The 24,820-nt window shown below is 41.8% G+C and overlaps 1 protein-coding gene across 2 annotated transcripts in view; it reads right to left on the bottom strand.

Annotated features, from left to right (window-relative positions):
• Positions 1-24,820, bottom strand: part of STK39 (serine threonine kinase 39) — a 317,449-nt gene that overhangs the window by 194,346 nt on the left and 98,283 nt on the right. For both annotated transcript variants that reach the window (XM_010858933.1, XM_010858932.1), the window contains exons 6-8: positions 4,098-4,207; positions 3,732-3,833; positions 957-1,090 (exon numbers count right to left, since the gene is read on the bottom strand). In XM_010858933.1, the coding sequence (XP_010857235.1) occupies positions 957-1,090; positions 3,732-3,833; positions 4,098-4,207 (346 nt within the window). The remainder of the gene's footprint in view (positions 1-956; positions 1,091-3,731; positions 3,834-4,097; positions 4,208-24,820) is intronic.

The following is a 24,820-nucleotide window of genomic DNA, read 5'->3' as shown; positions in this document are numbered from 1 at the left end:
TTCACCAAGAACTTAAAAATGAATGAATCCTTCGAAAAGCAGGCCCTGCCCTGAAAAAGAAAGTTCCAGAAGAGAAGCCAGTTTCGACATTTTGGAATATGAGTATCAAATCAGAGTGCTGGATGGATGAGGGTAGCCAGAAACTTCTCAGCAGCCTCCACAGGTGTGTAATCCATTTAACGGTGTGTGAGGACAAAGCCACACACAGCCAAGTACCACAAAGGGAGGCTATTCAGCAAAGGAGTGTGCTCCCTTCCTGTCATGAACCTTCTCTAAGTGACAAAGGACACTGGGCTCTACTCTTCACTACTCAGGATATTTCAAAATCACAGAAAGGGAGAAGGAAGAGACAAACTCAGAAAACAGACATACCACAGTGCAGGGTATTTAGTCCCAAGACTAAAGAGGAAATACTAAAGTTAATTTAAAACCATTTGCTTCTGTTTATATGATTAATCTTTTGAATGTAAAAATGTTAATCTTCTTTACTGATAATCTTTTAAAACAGCACAAACAACTTGTTCTGCAACTCAAAGGAAGCTCATGCAAAATTCAATAGCTCTGCCTGGTTTAGACTGGAGCTGGCAGGATATTCAAATCCTGAGAGGTCAGCTCAACCTACACAGTGCAGAATATTAGCTCAGCTTCTGAATGTGCCGCTGCCAACTGCTTCTGATTTCTGTTTTACTTCATTTCCTTTGCTGACAGAGCCCACACCTAACAAGCACAGCCAATCTTATTAACACTGAAAATTTCCCTCTGTCTCTCCCTGGTCCTCGCTCCCCCTTTCAGATCCAAGCTTCTACTAACAGGCTGAATGGAAATTCGGGGACCAGAGCTGGATCTCCTTGAACTAGAAATCCCATCCGGGCACAGCCTTTTCCCCATCCACAAACCATGCTTCGTCAGGACTCCACCCAGCCATGGCCACTCACTTGTCACTCCGTTTGACATACCTTTTGGAGGGATCCTTCTGAAGACACAGTGAAAGTAACTTTCTGAAGGACTTGCCATACTTTTTCATCATCTCCTTATCCTCTACTCCCGTTTCCAAAGTGGGTGGATCATTTTGCAAAGTCAACATCAACACCTGCAGCAGAAACAAGTGGGAAGACATGGTCTCAGGACAGGCACTGCTTGCTACAACTGAGTTTTCTTCATCAAAGTCTCAAAGACCCTCCTCCAGTAGGTACACATTAAGTGCTTCCCCATGATTTTCATTTTCTAAGAAATGTATATTCAAAGTATTCAGTTCCCTTTGCAAAGCTGTTCACGTGCCCTTTAACCTTTTTTCTTATTCCATTGACAAAACTTACAAAATCTGCTCTATGTGTTAATGTGATCTCCCAAAGGGGCCGGGGCAGAGCTTCCTGGGAACTGGTTCTCACACAGCCTGCGGGAGCACGTAGCCTCACAGCTCCAGCACCAGCTTAGTGCAGACAGGGGCTCTGTCTGGGAAAGGGGGCGGTGGAGGGGGAAGAGAGAGGTCCAGAGCAGCAGGGAATGTTCATGCTTACAGGTTGTTCCCAAGTAAGGAACTGCCCGTGCTCAAGGCTTCTGTAACACATTACCAGCCTTAGAAACAAATCCACAACATCCCAGGAGGTAACACACGATTTCCTTCTTTTTCTTCATGAAAAAACATACAGAAATGCTTAACGGCTTGGCAAAACAGAGACACTGAAAGACAGCCAGGATACAACGGAGTCGCTAAAACCCACAACCAGGAAAAGGCCATGCTGCTTCTGGAAAGGGACAAAACTAAGCGAAAATACAGTTTTCACATAGGAAAGGTAAAAAATTCCATCTTTCACACTAACGTCAAAATTATTTGCTTAAAAAAAAAGAGTAGACTTTGTAGCAAACTATTGATCTATAAAATGAAAAAAACTCATTAATGCATAAATCAGCCTTAATTTATGCAAATACTGTATAGCCAAGACTCTCTTCAAGTGCTTTCAGACGTGGGAAAAGATGAAGGATTAAAGTGACAGTTTATTGTTTGTAGAGGATAATAGCAACCCGAAGAAAAGTGGAAAATCTGTCAGATCTGAAGAAGTCCTACAGGACTTCAGGCTGGGATTAGCAATGTGATGGATTCAAGTGGAAAACACTAAAAAGTAAGGGGGAAAAAAAAAAAAGACCTAAGAAAAAATAATAGAGAAAAACCAGAAAGAAGGAAAGTCCTCAGAGTTATTTCAGTACTTTTTCCCTGAAAGGTCACTTCCATTGTTTACACCTCAATTTTAAATTTTCAGCTTCAATGTCATTCTCCCAAATCTTCCCACCCTCTCCCTCTCCCACAGAGTCCATAAGACTGTTCTATACACCAGTGTCTCTTTTGCTGTCTCATACACCGGGTTATTGTTACCATCTTTCTAAATTCCATATATATGCATTAGTATATTGTATTGATGTTTTTCCTTCTGGCTTACTTCACTCTGTATCATGTAAAATATCATGTAAGAAACGAGTTGCCAGGCCAGGTTCAATGCATGATACTGGATGCTTGGGGCTAGTGCACTGGGACGACCCAGAGGGATGGTATGGGGAGGGAGGAGGGAGGAGGGTTCAGGATGGGGAACACATGTATACCTGTGGCGGATTCATTTTGATATTTGGCAAAACTAATACAATTATGTAAAGTTTAAAAATAAAATCAATCAATGCAAAAAAAAAAAAAGAAACTAACCAGAAATTAACATAACATTGTAAATCAACTATACTTCAATCAAAAATAAAAGAGAGATTCCTGCCAAAAAAAAAAAAAATTTCAGCTAACAAAATCAGGTGTGTACATGCCTGAATCTTATTTACATTAAAAATATGTATATTAAATATAGAGAAAACAATGTAATGAACTATGCTACAATTTTAATAGGGGTTATCTGTGGTTGATGAGATTATGGATGGCTGTTTTCTTTATTTATTTGTACTTCAACATTATCTCCAACAAGAATGTTATTAACTTTTTAATCAGTAAGATTATTTAACTTTTTTAATCCTGCTTTGTTTTTTTCCTAATCCTCCTAAGCTTTTCCAATAAAATCCTAGAAAAAAGTTGAAACAAACATACACCATATTCTCTGTAAAATACCTTCATAATTTCCACTCAAGCTATTTCAGCCTCAAGACAAAATCCAGTTGGATAAAACAGTCCTGATACCACCGCCTCAAAACTAACAGAAATGATGATGTAGGCCAGTTAAAAGAATAACAAAAAAATCTAAAAGTAGTATCCAAATGTATGTTAGCTCCTAAAAACACTGGGCTCCCTTACTTCAGATGAATTACCAACAGGACACTATGAGAACAAGAGTGAAATGTTATAGACCATGGAAAAGGAAAAAAAAAAAAAAAGGCCTGAAAATCTGGAAATCCTCTGTAAAGATGATATCACTATAATCTATTTTTAGATTTTTCTTGGGGAGTCTGGGGTATTCCACCATACAGAGAGTAATGGCCAGCATTTATCACAGCTCTCAGCCTCCACCGGCCAATCTGACCACATTCCTCTGTGCTATGAATGTAAAGCAGGCTTCAGGGCTGGGGACCAGGCTGCTTTTGTTCCATTCTGTCCACTGAGAACATCAGACAGCATTTAACTCAGCTGCGTCCCTCCATTAATTCTCCTTGGGCCTCAGAAAAAATGACTATGTTAAAGAGAATTAGCGAATGGATTCTGTTAAATCATCCTTCAAACCCGACATATTATTTCCGAGAGTAATTACTTTCATAGGAGGATACTTGTGATAAGGCGCTGCTCCTGTGGCTAGTTCGATGGCAGTTATTCCAAAACTCCACATGTCAGCCTTGAAGTCATAGCCTCTCACCTAAGAAAGGAAGCAGGAAAAAAACACAATTACATGGCAGGCATGTTACACATGATGGGGGCGGGGGGCTCAACATTATGTCAGAAGTCCACGGCTCTGTGTGCTCAACTTTGATATTACTTTGCTGAGGCTCAGCAATCGGGAATTAAACCTTACATGATGCATTCTAGTAAAACGACTGATTTGAATGAAATGTTAGTGGAGTAATGATATGTACAACTATACTGTGTCAATCAAAACATTATTATTATTTTTTTTTTTTACCTGTTCCATGACTTCAGGAGCCATCCAACACGGGGTGCCAACGAATGTTTTTCTTACTTTATTCCGGGTAACATCACCCCCTGTTGCTAAGAAAGCACTTACCCCAAAATCTGAAAGGGAAAAAAAATCACCCTTATTTTATATAAGACATTATGGCTTATAAATTTTGAGTTTATGAACATCTCTATTCCTGGCGGGCCTCACAATGGTGATGGAGTTGTCTCAGCCACACACCAGGGCACTCCTGCCACTTACCACTCCCTACACTTCAGAGTATGCCCTCATCACAGGTCAGCAAGCCCAGTCCAAAAGCTCAGCATATAAAGTTATATTTTCTACCAGAAAGTCATCACAAGTCTTAACCAAACATAAAAGTTTACAGTAAAAATATAAACACCTTCCCAAAGCCCTAAATTAACTACAAGGGATCTTAGCTTTTAGAAAAAGGATCTTAGCTTTTAGCTATGATTCATTTTAGAAAATCATTTATAACACTGAAGACAGTAAAACCAGCATGTGTTTCTTTTTATGTTCTTCTTTTATTATGATTATTTTCTAGCCTCTCTATACATCATCAATGTTTGGGGAATGGATTTATTTTTTGAAATAAAGGATGAATAATATCCAACTTCCACATTCCCATGCCCTTGCTTGAACAGTGCTCTGTAACATTCTAGCCAAAAACATAATGGCAAATCCACAAATCCAGATACATAAAGCCAACATGCCCAGGTTTGTCTACATATGGCCATCAACACAAACGAAAAGCCCAGTCAGCAAAGATTGTTTTTTTCCCCAATGTGTGCTTTCTGGATAATTTTCATAGGTATAGACAGAAAGGTCTGTAGAATGAAATAATACTCTTCTTGATATCCATCATATACTGGAAGTTCTTCTCGTGAGGCGATAAATAAATTAAGCATATTGTATATGTGTCTGCATTTATACAAAAACGGTTTTATATGTAAAAGTAGAGAGGGAATGTTGTATTGTTGTGCTTAGTTGCTCAGTTGTGTCCAACTCTTTGTGACCCCATTGACTGCAGCCTGCCTGGCTCCTCTGTCCATGGGATTTCCCAAGCAAGAATACTGGACTGAGTTGCCATTTCCTTCTCCAGGGGATCCTCCTGATCCAGGGATCGAACCTGGGTTTCCCACACTGCAGGCAGATTCTTTACCGTCTGAGCCGCCAGGGAAGACTGTATATTCCTACACATATTGTATTTTCAAAGTGGAGAGAACTTAAGTGATTTGCTGCTAGTAAGCTTTTTCTAGGTCATGATGCTAACATGGACTTGATCTTAAAATCAGTAGTACCCACATCTCTTGCCTCTCCTGAATTGGCAGGTGGATTCTTTACCACTGCAGCATCTGAGAAGCTCATAGAGACGGAACACCCAATGATTATTAATTCATGAATTTGTGCTTAGATTTTTACTAATGGTTAAAATTAGTTAATAAGCTAAAGGATCAATTATCTGGAGCTAGTGCAGACCTATCAGTAAGAGCCAATTCAAGGACAGGTAAACAGTAATAAGGGCACCCACTCAATGGACTCGAATTTGAGCGAACTCCAGGAAAAAGTAAAGGACAGGGAAGCCCGGCGTGCTGCAGTTCATAGGGGTCACAAAGAGTCGGACAAGACTTAGTGACTGAACAACAACAAATAAAAATGAGGGGGTCAATACTTCAAAACACTGTAGCAGATCACACAGTGTGAGCCCCTTCAAACTGCTCTCACATAACTCTCCATAGCTGGGCCCTCTAGTGACTGCCAGGATGACGGCAATTACCAAAGAACAGCATCAAGAACAAACCAAGGTCAAATACTGGCATTTGTGTTAGATCTACATTATTGAGTTATGCAATAACACTGGAACCAGTTCTCTGAGTTGAAATCTGTTGACTGTTTTGTTTTATTTACATTTAAATGTACTTCACTCCCAACAGGATTACAACTTCAAGTAAAAGGACAAAAATTGACAAAGGGAGTCTTTATTCCAACTGCTATTTTCATGTTAATAGTAAGCAAAAGTATATTCTGAAAATGTCATATACTTTACTTTGCACACATGTGCCAAACTCTATTTTAACTCTTACATTACAGTCAGAAAAAAAAAAAATCAAACTTTGTGAAAATAAACCTCTAAAACCACTGAACCAATCTCTTGCAAGTAGCAGGAGATAACATTCATTCTCTCACAGAAGAGCTAGATGGAGTTATTCATTTGTAAGCATCTACCATATTGGCTAGAGGAAGAGACAATACGAGATAAGGCTTTCGAAAATATAAATTTCAACTTCACCTGTATTTCTGAAAAGTAGTTTAAAAGTGAATCCAACATTCCATTTTTATTAAACTAATTTTGAAATATGATAATGTTAAATAAATACATACCATCTGTAAATAAGAATATGGGTAGAAGTTGCTTTAAGGAAAAATAAATTCTTTTCCATGGTGTTGAAGCAACTCTACACCCAAATAAACATATATTTTCCTAAAAGATATAATCTAGATAAAAATCCATTATTAATTTTTTAATTCCTTAAAAATACCATCTGATTAGATCTTTTTAAAGCTCCAAAAATAGCTGAGAGAGATGTACAGTTGTAATTCATTACTGACAATACCTCTTCAATGTATTTTTCTGATTCACATATGTACTCACAGCCTCCATTTAGAACACTCCCTTATAAGTTATAAACAGATCATTAAACGTCTTAAAAGCTCAGAAGAATTCCACAAGCAGAAAACACCAATCCTAACATCTGCTCACCCTATGACTACAGAATAAAGGTACAATTTGCTCCTAAGTATGGCCAATGTAGGAGAAGGCAATGGCACCCCACTCCAGTACTCTTGCCTGGAAAATCCCAGGGACGGAGGAGCCTGGTGGGCTGTAGTCCATGGGGTCACTAAGACTCAGACACGACCGAGTGATTTCACTTTCACTTTTCACTTTTATGCATTGGAGAAGGAAACGGCAACCCACTCCAGTGTTCTTGCCTGGAGAATCCCAGAGACAGGGGAGCCTGGTGGGCTGCTGTCTATGGGGTCACACAGAGTCGGACACGACTGAAGTGATTTAGCAGCAGCATGGCCAACGTATATAGAAAAAGATTTATATGTACTGAGAAAGAGAACTTTTGGACTGAAGTATACAGTGTGCTAGTGTAAACAGGAAGGCAGGTATACTCCGTGTAGCAGCTTACAGGAGACAAGTGGAAGGAGGGGATGGAGCACTAACAGTGAACAGGGCCCTTGACTGCTGAGAGACCGCTAGACAGCTCAAGGGAGTGGAACCAGATACACGTGGGTCAGAAACCGCGAACACTGCTCTGGCAACATGGAATCAAAGGCTACACATAAAGTTCACCAGCCTCCAGGAATAACTGCATCTCAAACCAGAAAGAATGCTGTCATCCTGGTAACGAAAGGCTCTCACGCCTTTTGAATCCATCCATTTCTCTCCTTCCCCACTGCTCTTGCTTTGGTTTAAGCCAAGATTCCTGTGGCTACCTTCTAATTCACCAGTGGCCTGCTTTCCCCAGATCCAGCCTCCAGCAACCAGACCCTTCTATGTCTCAGACCTGAAGGCTCCTTAAAAGTCTTAAAGGCTCCTTGCTCTCCCAGGATCAAGTTAGAATCCCTCAGCACAACACGTTAACTCTGACTGTCCCTTCCTCTCCCACCTCATCTATCACTACTCCCAAATTACGACCTTGGCCTGTGCATGCTTGCTAAGTCACTTCAGTCATGTCCCACTCTGTGCGACCCCATGACCATAGCCCACCAGGCTCCCCTATCCATGGGATTCTCCAGGCAAGAATACTGGAGTGGGTTGCTGTACCCTCCTCCATAGGGTCTTCTCAAACCAGAGATCAAACCCAAGTCTCAAGTCTACCTAGATTGGCAGGTGGGTTCTTTACCACTGGCGCCACCTGGGAAGTCCAGCCTTGAGCCCAGTCCTCCTAAACTACCTACTTTTAATTGCCTGAACCCACCACCATCCTTACGCTCAGCAGTGCAGCCTTTGCGCTTGGATGATGCCTTTGCCTCTGCATCATCATCTCGACACAATGTTCCCTCCACTAAGGGCAGGACCATCAGCAGAGGACACTCTGCTGGTCCTCATTAATGACAGAACCATCTTTAGCATCCTAACTCTTGATGCCACAGGGCTTTTCCACAGCTGCTCTGTTTAGGTGTGGTTAGTTTAATATGCATTCATCACCTTTGCCTAATTTGTGATGTATAATTTTAGTGACTTTGGGAATTGTCGTGTTTTGATACGTGAACACTGCTGAGCCCTGGGGAGGATCTTCAAGGTTTTGGGGTGCCACTACCAGATCTAGAAAGTGGCAGAGCTGTCAGGAAATAGCCCAGCTCTAAGGGACCAGGTACAGGATAGATAAGTGATTAGACCAAACACTAAGCTATTCCCCAACTGTGTGACTCCAGCAAGGCACTTAATCTTTCTGGATCTCCGTTTTCAGGCTTCTTGGTAATGTCTGTTTTTACATTATTTTCACATTTACAACATTCCCCTATTTCTTTTTACCATGGATAAAAATACTGTAAAATAATTGTTCAGTTCAGTTCAGTTGCTCAGTCGTGTCCGACTCTTTGTAATCCCATGAATCACAGCACACCAGGCCTCCCTGTCCATCACCAACTCCTGGAGTTCACTCAAACTCATGTCCATCGAGTTGGTGATGCCATCCAGCCATCTCATCCTCTGTCGTCCCCTTCTCCTCCTGCAATCCCTCCCAGCATCAGGGTCTTTTCCAATGAGTCAACTCTTCACATGAGGTGGCCAAAGTACTGGAGTTTGAGCTTTAGCATCACTCCTTCCAATGAACACCCAGGACTGGTCTCCTTTAGGATGGACTGGTTGGACCTCCTTGCAGTCCAAGGGACTCTCAAGAGTCTTCTCCAACACCACAGTTCAAAAGCATCAATTCTTCGGCACTCAGCTTGCTTCACAGTCCAACTCTCACATCCATACATGACCACTGGAAAAACCATAGCCTTGACTAGACAGACCTTTGTTGGCAAAGTAATGTCTCTGCTTCTTAATATGCTGTCTAGGTTGGTCATAACTTTCCTTCCAAGGAGTAAGCGTCTTTTAGGTAGATCAATAAGCTACTGTTCTTTGCCTTTTAACTGGGCTAAGGAGATAAGCATTAATGATTTTACAGTGGTGGGTATAAAATATAAGAAGGTGATGCTGGAACTTCTCTGGCTGCCCAGTGGTTAAGACCCCACACTTCCACTGCAGAGTGCACGCGGGTTCGACCCCAGACCCCGTTTGGGGAACTAGGATCCCACACGCCACTCAGGCAAAGGGAAAAAAAGGAAGGCTAAGCTTCCTGACCTTAGGAATATTACCATCAAGGAGGGAGAAGACAGGAAACAGAACAACATGTAGAACCAAATGCTGTGCTCTGCGGTCTGTGTAAAAGCAGAGGAGCCAGGATCATAATAGTCATGCAAGTCTCCATCTTAAAGTGGGCCTTGGACCTGGCCTTGGAGATGGGTCTGAGATCTGGACAGATGAGCCCAAAAGGAAATGACATTCCAGACAAAGCAGCAATGAGCAAAGCGCAAGTGTTGAGCCAAGAAGAAAAACTCTCTGACAGCTGCAAGGCTCAAAAACCCAAACACCCACAGGAGCCCAGGCAGGAATAGGAGGGGAGAGGGTCCTGAAAACCAACAGCATGATCCCAGTGATGAAAGGCACTTGATAGCTGTCTCAGTGGAGGAGGGCATTAGGAAGCCCAGGGCCCTTCCCAGCAGCCCACTGTCAGTGTCTTCTAAATCAAGCCTCCACTATTCAGCTGGAGAAGAAAGTTGTCACAGAGGAAAAGGGCCCTGGTGTTGCAGATGCCCCCATTTTCCCAGAGAAAGCAAAACATCACAATCTTGATATATTAATAATTTTACTCTTGTCGTTGCTGTTACTGACCACAAATTCAGTATACGTAAAAAAAAAAGATGGAAAAGTAAACTAAAGCAATTCTATCTTCCTGATTTAACCTGCAAGACTTATCTGCAGGGACTTCCCTGGTGGCTCAGTGGTAAAGAATCCACCTGCCAATGCAAGAGACACGGGTTCGATCCCTGATTCAGCAAGATCCCAGATGACGCGCAACTGAACCCATGAGCCACAATGACTGAGCCTGTGCTCGAGAGCCCAAAAGCTGCAACTACTGAAGCAAGTGTGCCCTGAGCTCACGCTCCACAACACAAAGCCACACAACCAGAAGCCTGAGCACGCAAGTGCAGAGTAACCCTTGCTCCCCACAACTACAGAAAGGCCCATGCAGCAACAAAAATCCAGCGCAGCCGTAAATACATAAATTAAAGAAAAAACCTAATCTGCTGATTGTGTTATGTTTAAAATTTACCCACAATACTTCAGTATACACCATGCGATGCTATATTCGTGGTACTGCAACCCAGGTGGTCAACTGGCATTCTGAGCCCAGGGTCTGGCAGCACTTGACTGAGGATGCCAGAGGCAGCTGTTAGAATTATTTTTGTTACCCATATCTAAGTATAGATGAGTAGGGGCCAGGTGAATGCCCAAAAGGGGCTATCGCTGGGGAAAACAGTCACCTGTTGACAGGCATGATGCATGTTAGAAACAGGTTTTCACTGGTGAAAGTCAAAGTAGTGAGCACAAAGAGAGTGGCTAGAAAATTTTAGATATACTCTCCGTCTCACATGAACAGAAAGAAAGCATCCAGCCTGGCCCGACTGTAAGCTAAACCCCTAACCAGTATCCTGTCTAGTTAGATTCTAGATGCCAAGAACAAGTGTACAAGGACACCGCATCTACCATGCTGGCATGTCTGCTTCAGGTAAAGTTTTTTTTTCACCCAGGAAGCCAGACGATAGGAATCTCCTTGATTTTACGGAACTGTGAATCTTTAGGGTTCTTGCTTGCTAACGAATGGCAAAATTTGGTCTGAAACTTCATTTCCTTAAAAGTTGGGCGTGACATTATGGGTGAGAAGCCCACCCGAACCTACCCCTAACATTTATAATACCTACTAACATCTGCAAAAGGGAACCTGAGTTGGGCATTTAAAAAAAAAAAAAAAAGGCTAATTCCACTCCACACTTGGCTAGAGAGTAATGGAATCAACATTTGATAGCTCAGAGCTTCCTAAAATGTATTCAAATGGGTTGCAACAGATACTGATTCCTGCAGATCTCCAAGTGGCTGGCTGGGGGATTGAGGCTAGCACAGTAGCTAGCAGGTCCTGGAACCTCTTTCCTCGAGGTCTGGAAAAGCCAAGAGGCACTGAGCTTATCAAAGAGCCCAACCACACAGTCTGAGTTCTAGGTACGGGAAACTGTACTTGATCCAGTCACCACCCTAGACTTCTGGTGCTTTCTCTCCAGTCAAGAGGAGAACTGGGGAAAAGAAATCCTGCAGGGATGTTCAGGAAAGGAGAAAGACTGGACACAGGGAAGACCACAGGCACTGCCCAAGAATAAAATCAACAGAGTCTATATTTGAACAGAGATATTGTAAAAGGACAGGATGAGACAAATTCTTAAGAAAATGTGATAATTTAATGAGTATTGGAACCGACAATAAGGAAAAAATAAAAAACGTGAAATGACTTGCCAATGACCACGCAGCAAGTTATTGAAAGTCTGAATGAAATGCACAGTCCTTCACAGAGGAGATTTAGCCACACAGCCCCAGGCTCCTTTGTGGGGAAATTCAGTATATTCTTCAGTACCAAAGAGAAAATATAAAAAAGGAATAACAGGGTTAATACTGAACAGCTTCTGAGCTCATCTCTGAGTAAAAATCTAGTTGTGATTACCCAACATAGAAAAACTAGTTTGAGGTGTTCTGGTTAATCCTGAATGTCAGATTTATATCATCAAAAACAATCCCATCATAATTTGGTTTGATTCCCAGTTTTGTTTTTATTTTTCTCATGACAGACTCAAAACTTTACTCCTGAAACTGAAATGTACTTCTAAACACCCAGGAACATTTTCAGGGCTGCCAGCATTCAGTCTTCATGAGTCCCACAGGTTTCCTTAAAATGAAATACCGCCAACATTGGTGAATAAAGAACATACAAAGAAGCACATTACGATTTAAATTATGCAAAATACAGTAATGAGTATAATACAGAATTAAGAAATATTTTCTTAATTGTTAGGAATTGTATGGACAGTTATTTTGTTTTAAACAAGGTATTTAGTTTTGTATATTGTTTTTTTATTGGGTTGGCCAAAAGTTCCTTTGGTTTTAAAGTAAAAATAAGACATTCTTCATTGTCACCAAAAACTTTATTGAACAATGAACTCATCGTTTTGTTACACTATCTTCTGCCATTTTCCAGGCAACTTCATCATTTCATCTTCCCACAACTTTTTATTATTTTGAGCAAAGAACTGTTTCAGGTATCTTTTACAGTCTTCTAGGGAATTGAATTTTTTCTCCATTAAGAGAATTTTGTAAAGACCAAAATAAATGGAAATCTGAAGGTGCAATGTCTGGTGAATATGGTGGATGAATCAGAACTTCCCAGCCAAGCTATAACAGTTTTTGCCTAGTCATCAAAGAAACATGCAGTCTTGCATTATCCTAATGGAAGATTATGTATTGTCTGTTAACTAATGCTGAATGTTTTTCATCGAGTGTTGCTTTCAAGTTGACCTAATTGGGAGTAGTACTTGCTGGAATTAATCTTGTTTGATTTTCCAGAAGGAGTTCACAATAGAGGACTCTCTTTCAATCTCACCATATACGCAATATCACATTCTTTGGATGAAGACTGGCCTTTGGTGTGGTTGGTGGTGGTTCATTTCACTTACCCCATCATCTTCCACTCCTCATTACTGTACAGTATCCACTTCTCATTGCTGTCACAATTTGTTTTAAAAAATGGAACATTTTCTTCACATTTAAGTAGAGAATCACATACAGAAATATGGTCAAGAAGGTTTTCTTCACTTAGCTTATGTGGAACCCAAACAAAAGGATGAACATAACCAAGCTGGTGCAAATGATTTTCAACACTTCATCTGGATATTTTGAGTATGTTGGCTATCTTCCATATGATATAATGTTGATTTTTTTTTTCCAGAAAATTAACATCTTGACTTGATCACTATCAGCTTCAACTGGTCAACCCAACAGTGAAGCATTATCTAGCAAGAAGTCTCCAACATAAAACTTTTGCAAACCACTTTTGACATATTTGATCAGTCACAGTACCTTAGCCATCACTGCACAAATCTTTCTTGGTTCATTTCAGCTGCATTGTTAACCTCTCTTGAAATAATAAAGCATAATATGCTGAAAATGTTGCTATTTTTATTTCACCTTCAATGTTAAAATGGCTACACAAAAGTTCAATTTTGGTAAGTTTTGTTTTTTTTTTAATACACACTGATATAACAGCAGTCATAATACAAGCTAACAAAACTATTTCAAATGAAGTTAAAGACAAAGCACTACTAGAGCCTTCTTATGGAAAAAAACGAATGCTTTGGCCAACCCAATAGTAAAATGTGTGTCAATGGTGCATTCCCCATCTATGTTCAGGAAGCACCGGGTAAGCACAGTGATGTCCAACTGGAGTGGCTGTAGCTTTAATTTTACAGAGCCTTGATTTAAACGCAATATCAGTCTTCTAGTGAGAGCTAACATGGGGAAATATGACATCAAACAGAGTGACTATTAAATGACTAAACAACATGAATAGAAAAATTATGTTAAAGGCATCATCCTCTCTTCGCTAGTAATTCCAAGGTGCCCTTTCCACCCTCTGATTTTCTTGGTGAGAGAGTAAAAACACAGATCAGAGTAAGTGAAGGCTTTAGCGATTACAGAATCAGAGGCATGCCTCCTCCAACTGCAAATCCAATTGTCTTTCTGAAGCACTGCTCTGATCACAGCCCTCTCTAACTAAACTCTCTCCCCACAAGGCATCCGAAGTAAAACAAGGCAAAATCCTCAGACATAATTCATCCTGTATGTGGAAGCCAACAGTTTTCCAGTATTGTTCCCTTCTGACTGCGACACTCACCCCATTATCACATCCTTGAGCACTGCGCTTTTCACATTTTTAACTGCCCAAATTACTGTTTCTCAATTTTTTTTTTAATGTATAATTAAGCCCAGCCTTTTCTACCAGTTTTTCTGCTTGCTTTATTTCTGTTTGTAAATTAAATAGGAACAACTTTTCACTCTCCTGGAGGTTTGCCATCTTTAGAGCGTCATCAGAGCTCCAGGCACTAAAAGCCAAGTCTGTGTGGAAAGAGAGCGGGGAAGGGGAGGGGCCGCCGAGGGAAGCATCGCCTCGTGCCTGCTGGGAATCCCTGAAACCAGGCAAGAGAAAGAGAGGGTCAGCATGGACTCAGACGGGCAGAGAGGATGCCTCAAGTCCTCCAGGGGATGCTGCACCTCCGGGTGTAGCACTTGGCAAATCCAGGGCAAGAAGCACAGCCCAGGACCCGGGGGGCCAAGGCAGGATGTGGCAAGACCTACATTCACAGTGGCCGCCAACATTCACTGGGCTGGTTTCCTTCTTGAAATAATGCCACTTTGCTCAAAGGCAAAGTCTTCTCTCCAACAGTGGTGTTTCATCGGACCATGAGTATCAGCATAACTAAGTTAGAGGCCAAACAGTGACACACTTGGTGAGGAATACATGGCCCCTGTTCAGACGCCCACCATGGGGTCCTGATGAGTCCCCAGCAAGTACCCCGAACTGCAGGGAAAAGTACAGGAACCGAGGGGGGGCACCGTGAGTAGGGAGCAGCCACATTTCTACCTTGACAAGGTACTTTGGAATCAAACAGACCTGTGTGTGATCCCATTTACACTCCCTGCTCATCCATTTAACTTCTCTGAGCAACAGTTGCACAAGCTATACAATGAGGGGCACAGAAAGCATGCAGTAGTTTCTTCAGAATATGAGTCCTTGGCAGCATACGTTGTTGGCTGCCTACCCAACATCCATACCCCGTTCTCTACCAGTATTCTGATCAAGTGTACAAGAGCTAAGTTAATCATGGCCTCTGGTGACTGGTCTGAGGGTCTGCCCTAGTCCTGGCCCATGGGATCCAAAGGGAATATGGTACAGACCCTTGTGGGAAAATCTTCTGCCTGAACACAGAACCACCCTACAAAGGCTCCTTTCCTTGTCACATGAGGATGTGCAGAACAAAAAGTAGGAAAGAGCCCGTGACCTCTGTGCTACCCATGGGCTTCTGCACCAACCCTGAAACTGACTAATGTTACAGAGATCGTTAAATGTCCGTATTGCTTCATCCCTGGACAGTACTCTGGTATTTGTACCCAAAGCCTACTTAATTCTTACAATCCCCAGTCCTTCTCCAGCCCAGCCATGTTTATTCAAACTTCCTGGCTGCTAAGGGTTAACCATTGCATCAGAGGCCAAAATCGATGCAATCCCCAAGTGGACTCAGTAAAAATCAGCAAGAAAAACAATTTAGCACACAGTGCAGTTTTGGAGTTTTAAACAGTTCCAGCATTAAGCATGGCTTTTAATGCCAGAGGCACAAATCAAAACAAATAAACGCACAGGCGTCTCAAGGGGAGAAAAACATACTGCAAGAAGTGACTAATTCACTTTTTGCCAATAGTTTCTGTTTGGGGCGATGCTTACATAAATATTCCAGAAATGGAACAATACACTTCTAGGAAAATAGAAGTGAGGCAAATGTTCAAAATTCTCACCTAGATTGTTGCTATTCAAAGAAGGGTCCAAACACAGCAGTGCCAAGGAGAGGGCAGGATGAATTGAGAGTAGCACTGAAACATATACATTACCACATGTAAAACAGACAGCTAGTGGGTAGTAGCTGTATCACACAGGGAGCTCAACCAGGTGCTGTGTGAAGATCTAGAGGGGTGGGATGGGGAGCAGGGTGAGAGGCAGGCTCAAGAGGGAAGGAACATATGTGCGTATACTTATGGCTGATTCACATTGTTGTGGAACACAACATTATAAAGTAACTATATTCCAATTAAAAAAAAAATTCAAGCCAGCTAATAAACAGACACTATTTAAAATTTAAAAAAAAAAAAAGGTGGTGTCCACAGACCAGAAACATCACCATCTGGAAACCACTGGAAGAGGCAGAATCTTGGGTCCCACCTCTGACCTAGTGGATCAGAATCTGCACTGTAGGAAGAGCCCCAGCTGATTCGATGCAGCATGATTCAGTCTGACCAGAAGCCTGCCAAGTACAGCCAGCTCCAGGGCGTCCCTCCCTCATCTCTGAGGAGAAGAGAACCAGAGAGGTAGAAAGAGAGTGGCATGTAAAAAGCTGAGCACACAATAGTGTATTTCATGACAGGCAAGTCCAAGGTCAACACTAAAAACGACGATCATGTCCTACACAGAACTGTCTGGCCCAGTGATTCTAATGTGTCACGCAAGACAAATTCACACGCGTGGCACAGCTTTGGGGGAATACTCAGGTTTGTACAAAATCTCTTTATAATACATTTACATAACTTATCATCACAATGCTTATCAGCAGTACGTCTGTAACAGCTGCTCGCTGGAGGTGCCAAGGCCCAGAGGAGAAGGGCTATGAGTACACGTCAGCCTCAGCACAGACTTGTGTAACACTATTCCTCCCTTACCACTCATGAAACCTCTGATATGCAATCGTGTGAGGGTGACGGCATTTATATCATCGAGGTGATAACACTGGATCTGCTCATCTTTCAGGCAAGGCAATAATAAATATGTCGCCACCTTATCTACTACTAGTAATCAATTATTCACACACCACTTGTCCTGCTCAGGAGGGACAGACCCCAAGAGAAACCTGATAGAACCGAAGAGTTTTCTGAAAAATTTGCTTTCCACCCACACTCCCTTCCCGGAATCAGACTCCTGGTTTTCAATTCTATCTAGTCCTTCTTGTAAGCAAACGGTACTCAGTGGCCTAGGCTGGTTCGATAGGATGCAGCCCCCACCCACACATGGCATGATATCCAAGGCATTCATGATCAGATGATAGGCCCTGCCACGTTTCTGGAGCCTGGGCCCTAGACAGACACTTGCAGCTGCTTTCAAGTCCATGTTTCCCATTAGTGGGGAGAGGCGGTCCTGACTGTCTTTGAAACATCAGAGAATGACAATTTCATAGACTTTTCTGACAGCAAAATAAGAAATCAGAAGATATCATTTTACTCCCTAAAGCTAGAGTTTCACCTTTAAAAAAAAAGACACACACACACACACAAAGAAGCAAACCTTCCCATGATAGGTGTTTCATGTAGGCAGACTCTCAGAACTGCCATCAACAGGTTCCCTCAAATGTGCTGTATTTCACTTATAAAGGAAAAGTTCTCAGCACTGGTTTCTGCTTTGTAGATGGAATCAAAATGAATCCACAATGACACAGACAAATGACTTTAAAAATTCAACAGAGAATTCAGAGGCTACACAAGCTCCAACCCTCCCCAGTTCCTCACCCATTCTCACAATCAAGACAACACACACTGAGACAAAACCACAGAAGAAGATTAAGTGGTGGCTAATGTCAATTCCCATTTGGCTCACAGTGTGGCTGACCAATACAGCCAATCAGCCCCAGCATGAAGAATACTACTTTAAGATGATGGCAAACTACTGATAAATCTGCCCATCTGTGTCAGAGCCACTGTACCTTCCCCAAAGCAGGTGAACTTCTGGGGAGAAGCGGAGCCAGAGGCCACACTGGTGAGGCAATAGCAGAAGGAAGAAGCAGTAATCCCAGACCAGCTGTGGTGCAGGAGGCACGAGCCAGCTTTCTCAAGTCTAAAGACAGACATGACCAAGAGCTCACTAAGTGATCAGCTTTCTATCAACTAGGATAATTACAGTGAGCAAAGGAAAACCACCAATAAACCCTAAGTCACAAAAACCATTCTTCCCTGGCTCCCCAATCAGGGAGGGAGGGATATTGTTGAAAGATGCTCTGGTGAAAGAAGTCACAGGACACATGCATGGCTTTCTCTCTGCTCCATGCCCAAGACCACCCTCTGATTTGAATGCTTTCAAACAGGACTGAGGGTGCCTTTAGTGAGTGAGGTTAATGAAGGGACACTCAAACACTCTGATGCAAGACAGGTCCTCAGAGAACATCATGTCAACTCTCCTTATTTTACAGCTGAAAAAATCGGCCCCAGGACAGCCAAACTGTCAAAAAGCATAGAGTTAAGAGGCAAACAGGGGAGGGGGTGGGAAGCCTAATGGCAAAGATAGTGACCTGAGGATAAAAAGTGAAGTCTGGGGAGGTCTGGGAGTGATGAGCTTTTACAACCTTCAGAATGACCTCAAAAGAGGCCACGATCACTCAGTCGTCCTCAGTCCCCTCATCTGTAAGACCAACTCGGCTGAGCTGACAGCAGAGTATAGGAACACCCTAGGTAAGCGTATTATACAGCAATCATCATTCCTCGAGTCAAAGGCAAACTCTGAAGTCTCTGGGGGCTCCTGGCTGGACATACCTGTAAAGACAGGCACAAGCAACTTAGATCAAATATTAATGAGTCTAAATTTCCAATGCAATATTCATATACCTCCAGGCGGCCTTTTTCATACAAACCTCCACTCAACTAGCTCTACCATCAGAAGCTTCTAATAAACCAAAAAGACCCATCTGTACACTCTTAAAAGAGATGGTCCCTATGGGAGATGATTAAAATAGTACAATTCCATTTGCCTGAAGTATTTAAAGCAACAATTCACATCATTTTCACAAAGTTTCAAGACAGATTAGTGGAGGATAATGCAGTCTTCAAAGAATCTGCAGATTTTTAAATCTGTGATAAAGAAAACTTCACATTTAAAACTCTCAACATTAGGAGTGACTAAAATATAAGGAACATAACAATAAACTCTATTGCTCAGTATTCTTTAAATTTAAATTTACTACATAGTCACACTCGTGCTTAGTCCCTCAGTCATGTCCAATTTTTTGTTACCCTTTGGACTGTAGCCCACCAGGTTCCTTTGTCCATGGGATCTTTTTCAGGCAAGAATCCTAGAGTGTGTTGCCATTTCCTCCCCAGGGGATTTTCCAGACTCAGAGATTGAACGCTTGTCTCCTATGTCTCCTGTAAGATTGTTTATCTGTTGGGCCATCAAGGAAGCCCATTCATTAACTGATTCAACCACGATCTACTGCACTTACTAAGTACCATTTCCATTCTCAACTCCAGGACTGTAGAACAAAACCCCTGCCTTCATAGAGCCAACCCTTAAGTTGGGGCAGGTGTGGGGAGGAAAGATTAAAAACAGATAATACAATTATGAAGCACAACAGACTGCAGTGATTCTCAGATTTTAGTGTGCAATAAAATCATTAGAGAGATTCTCAAAATATGGACTGCTGGGTCCCACCCCCAGAGTTTGTGATTCGGCAGAACTAGAGATGAAAGAGCACAAGAATCTGCATTTTTATAAAACTCCTAAGGTGATGCTGCTGCTGCTGATTTAGAAGCACATCTTGAAAACCACAGTGATGTGTACAATAAAGAAAAAAAAAGATCATGGGATGGGGAGTATTGAGAAGAAGCACTGCAATTCACCACAGGATGCCATCCATCATTGATGGGACATGTGAGGTCCTGAGAAGAGCATCCCAGGAAGAGGAACAGCCCACGCAAAGGCCCTGAGGCAGAAGCACAATGGCAAGAAGGCCCTTCTGACTGCAGGAGAGTGAGGGAGACGGAGAAGTAGGAAATGAGGTCAACAAGATAATGAGGAGCTAGCTCTTGTAAGGGCCACCATTAGGATTTTGACTGAGACGAAAAGGCTTTGCCAAGTTTATAGTAAAGCCATGATACAAGCTTGCTTACTCCAACAGCATCACTCTGGATGCCATGCAGAGAAATGAGCACACAGGGGAATGGGCAGAAGGATCTCTTAGGAGGCTATGGTAATAATCCAGGCAAGAGCTGATAGATGGTGGCTTGGACCAGGATGACTGCAGGGCAGGTGGTGAATCAAGGTTCACAACAGCATGTGCTGACAAGTTGAAAAGGTCATTGGGTATAAGAGAAGAAGGATCAGGAATTCTAGACTTCTAATCTACTACATAGGAGGATGGGATTGCCATTAAAAGGAGCAGGGAAGCCTATGAGAAGGGCAGTTTGTTGGGCGTCATAGAGTTCTTCTGTACTGCAGTTCTACAAGTTTTAGAACTGAAAGGAAACCTGAGAGCCTAAGAGCCTCGTTTCATAGGTGACACATGGCAAGCAAGGAGGGCACAGGGTAAGTTAGTGACCTGTGGGCTAGATAACCCTTGGCTACTGTGTTCTCAAGTGTACTCTGGGAAACCAAGTGTTAAACTATTCTCCATATGGGCTTCCCTGGTGCCTCAGTGGTAAAGAATCCACCTACCAAAGCAGGAGACTCAGGTTGAGTCCCCTATCCGGGAAGATCCCACACACCTGAGAGCAACTAAGCCCATGCACCACGACTACTGAGCTTGCACTCTAGAGCCCTGGAGCTGCAACTACTAGAGCCCACGTGCACCAGAGCCCACGCTCGGCAACAAGAGAGGCCACCACCATGAGAAGCCCACGCACCACGGCTAGAGAGCAGCCCCACTTGCTGCAACCGAAGAAAAGCCGGTGTAGCAATGAAGATCTATCACAGCCAAAAACACATAGTAATATAAATTATATTCCATAGAGTATAAATACACATTAAATCTATGTAAATTTCCTAAAAATCTCTAATCTACATATGATACATGTTATTGATCAAAAATATCACATCCCAAATCATACGTATTTACAATACTACATATTTAAGACTGGTCCCCAGGACAACACATTAAACTAGACCTAGTGTGTAGCTAACTTAGATCCCGTGGATATGTGCATTTCTTCCCACTCACGAATTTTTCAAATTAAATTGTTCAGCAAACAGTTAATAGCTGTCTGTTTCACCTGAAATGTAAACTCCAAGAGAGTGGACACGATGTCTCCATTCCTGACCACAGACCAGCTCAGACTGTGCCTGGAACACAGTAAATGTTAAATAAACATCTGTCAACTCAAAGGAGACAAGAATATACAATGGGGCAAAGACAGCCTCTTCGATAAATGGTGCTGGGAAAACTGGACAGTTACACGTAAAAGAATGAAATTCCTAACACCAAACACAAAGATGTATTAAAATGGATTAAAAATGGATTAAAGACCTAAATGTAAGACCAGAAACTATAAAACTCTTAGAAGAAAGCATAGGCAGAACACTCGATGACATAAATCAAAGCAAGATCCTCTGTGACCCACCTCCTAGAGTAATGGAAATAAAAACAAAAGTAAAGTGGGACCTGATTAAACTTAACAAGCTTTTGCACAGCAAAAGAAACTATAAGCAAAGTGAAAACCCTCAGAATAAGAAAAAATAATAGCAAGTGAAACAACTGACAAAGGATTAATTTCCAAAATATACAAGCAGCTCATACAACTCAATACCAGAAAAACAAACAACCCAACCGAAAAGTGGGAAAAAGACCTAAACAGACATTTCTCCGAAGAAGATACAGATGGCTAACAAACACATGAAAAGATGCTCAACATCGCTCATCATTAGAGAAATGCAAATCAAAACTACAACGAGGTATTACCTCACACTGGTCAGAATGGCCCTCATCAAAAAGTCCACAAACAATAAATGCTGAGAGGATGTGGAGAAAAGGGAATGCTCTTGCATTGTTCATGGGAATGTAAATTGATACAGCAACTATGGAAGACAATATGAAGATTTCTTAAAAAACTAGGAATAAAACCACCATATGACCCAGCAATCCCACTCCTAGGCATATACCCTGAAGAAACCAAAATTGAAAGAGACACACGTTCACTGTTCACTGCAGCACTGTTTACAATAGCCAGAACATGGAAGCAACCCAGATGCCCATCAACAGATGAATGGATAAAGAAGTTGTGGTACATATACACAATGGAATATTACTCAGCCATAAAAAGGAATGCATGTGAGTCAGTTCTAATGAGGTGGATGAACCTAGAACCTATTAAACAGAGTGAAGTGAGTCAGAAAGAGAAAGATAAATACCATACTCTAATGTGTATATACAGAATCTAGAAAAATGGTACTGAAGAATTTATTTACAGGGCAGTGATGGAGAAACAGACACAGAAAACAGACCTATGGACATGGGGAGAGGGGAGGAGAGGGTGAGATGTATGGAAAGAGTAACATGGAAACTTACATTACCATATGTAAAATAGATAGCCAATGGGAATTTGCTATATGGCTCAGGAACCTCAAACAGGGGCTCTGTATCAACCTAGTGGGGTGGGCTGGGGAGGGAGATGAGAGGGAGGTTTGAAAGGGAGGGAATACATGTATACCTATGGCTGATTCATGTTAAGGTTTGACAGAAAATAGCAAAATTCTGTAAAGCAATTATCCTTCAATAAAAAATTAATTAATTAAAAAAAAAATCTGTCAACTAACCGCCTCAGAGGCACTGAGCCCAAACACCTAATGTTCACCTTTTAACAGGAAAGGACCTTGATTGTTAGAAGAAATGGAGGCTCTGGGAAACAAAAATAATCAATGAAAAAACTAAAAATGAGCCAGCAAAAAACTGAGTTGAACTGCTCTGCTCTCAGTCTAAAAACTCTGAAGAGGGTGTGGAGAAAAAGGGAGATGCCTAACTCTGCTGGTGGGAATTAAGCTGGTATAGCCACTAGGGAGAACAGTGTGGGGATTCCTTAAAATACAGAGTTATTATATGATCCTGCAATCTTACTCCTAGGCATATATCCAGAGAAAACCATAACTTAAAAAAATACATGTGGGCTTCCCTCATGGCTCAGTGGGAATCCACCTGCTGATGCAGGAGACACAGGTTTGATCCCTGATCCGGGAAAATCCCACATGCCACAGAGCACCTAAGCCCGTGCACCACAACTATTGAGCCCGTGTTCTAGAACCCACAAGCCAACTACTGAGTCCCACATGCCCAGAGCCTGTGCTTGGAAACAAGAGAAGCCACCACAAGGAGAGGTTCATGCAGCACAACTAGAGAGGAGCCCCTACTCTCCGTGACCAGAGAAAAGCTCATGCGGCAAAGAAGACCCAGTATAGCCAAAAATAAAAATAAATAAATAATTTAAAAAGATACACGTACCCCAACATTCACTGCAGCACTGTTTACAACAGCCAAGACGTGGAAGCAACCTAAATGTTCATCAGCAGATAGACAAAGAAGACGTGGTACATGCATACAGTGAAATATTACTCAGTCATAAAAAAGAATGAAATAAAGCCATCTGCAGCAACACGGATGGACCTGGAGATTATTACACTAAGTGAAATAAGTCAGAGAAAGACAAATAGCATATGATATGTGGAATCTAAAAAAAAAACAAATTGTTACAAATGAAAAGAAATAGGCCCACAGACAGAAAACAAACTTATGGTTACCAAAGGGGAAAGGGAGAAGGAAATAAAGGAGAAGTTTAGAATTAACGTACATATATTACTATACTGGGCTTCCCTGATGGCTCAGATGGTAAAGAATCTGCCTGCAATGTGTGAAACCTGGGTTCAAACCCTGGGTTGGGAAGATCCCCTGGAGGAGGGCATGGCAACCCACTCTAGTATTCTTGCCTGGAGAATTCCCATGAACAAAGGAGCCTGGCAGGCACAGTCCATGGGGTCACAAAGAGTCAAACACGACTAAGCACAGTACATCATCATCATTACTATACATCAAACAGATAACCAACAAGGACCTAGTGTATAACACAGGGAACTATGCTCAATACCATGTAATAACCTAAGGGAAAAGAATCTGAAATAAATAAATAAATATATATATATATATAACTGAGTCACTCTGCTGTATTTATGAAACTAACACAGCAATGTAAATCAACTATACTTCAATTAAAAGTTTAAAACTTTTTAAAAACTATTTTTTTTCTAGACCTCAGTAAGCCTGCAGTAATACATAAAAATTTAATAAGGACAGTGCAGACCTTTAGCAGGAAGAAAGGAAGGGATGAAGAGAGAGGGAGGGAGTGAGAAGGGTCCTCCTACATGCTTTCCTGAAGTTCAACCCCAGCCCGGTCCCCCTGCAGCCGAACGTGCACAGCTGAGGAAAAATTCCAGTAGGAGCACAGAGCAAAGCGGTTCTCCCCCACTGTGTTCAGCCAGTAAGATTTCCTTAGACTGTTGCTCAAACAACTGCTAGCAGCTGTTAAAGGATGAGACGCTGCTCAAAGTCTCCCCAAGTACTTCTCCCGGATGGTATACAGATAGAAAGGAAAACTAAGTTCCCAGAACTCATTGTATACGTGGTTCACACTAGAGAGTTCACCAAATGGTACCATCTGTCAAGATCATGAAATTCAGGAAGTCACATGAATTTGTCGCCTTTATTTCCTTAACCCCCCTAAAAATGAATAAATGAGAGTTTTGGCATAATTTGCTAAACCATAATTCACATAACTATCAACTTCCTGAAACTCAAAACATATTTTGGTTCACTATAAAACAATTTATACCCCTCTGAAAGATTTTCATTTGCCCTGTACTCTATTTTCGTAATGTGCCCCATGTCTCTCAATTCATGTTATAGCTCTACTCTTTCTTGATTTAATTACTCATTTCATTGCTAGCTGGCTAAGGCAGAGCTCGTCTAAAATCAGAGCTGAAAAA

Source organism: Bison bison, unplaced genomic scaffold (assembly GCF_000754665.1).
Source record: "Bison bison bison isolate TAMUID 2011002044 unplaced genomic scaffold, Bison_UMD1.0 scf7180017864452, whole genome shotgun sequence".
Taxonomy (NCBI): Eukaryota; Metazoa; Chordata; class Mammalia; order Artiodactyla; family Bovidae; genus Bison; species Bison bison.
Note: the sequence above shows the minus strand (reverse complement) of the source record. Positions and strands in the feature narration are given on the sequence as shown.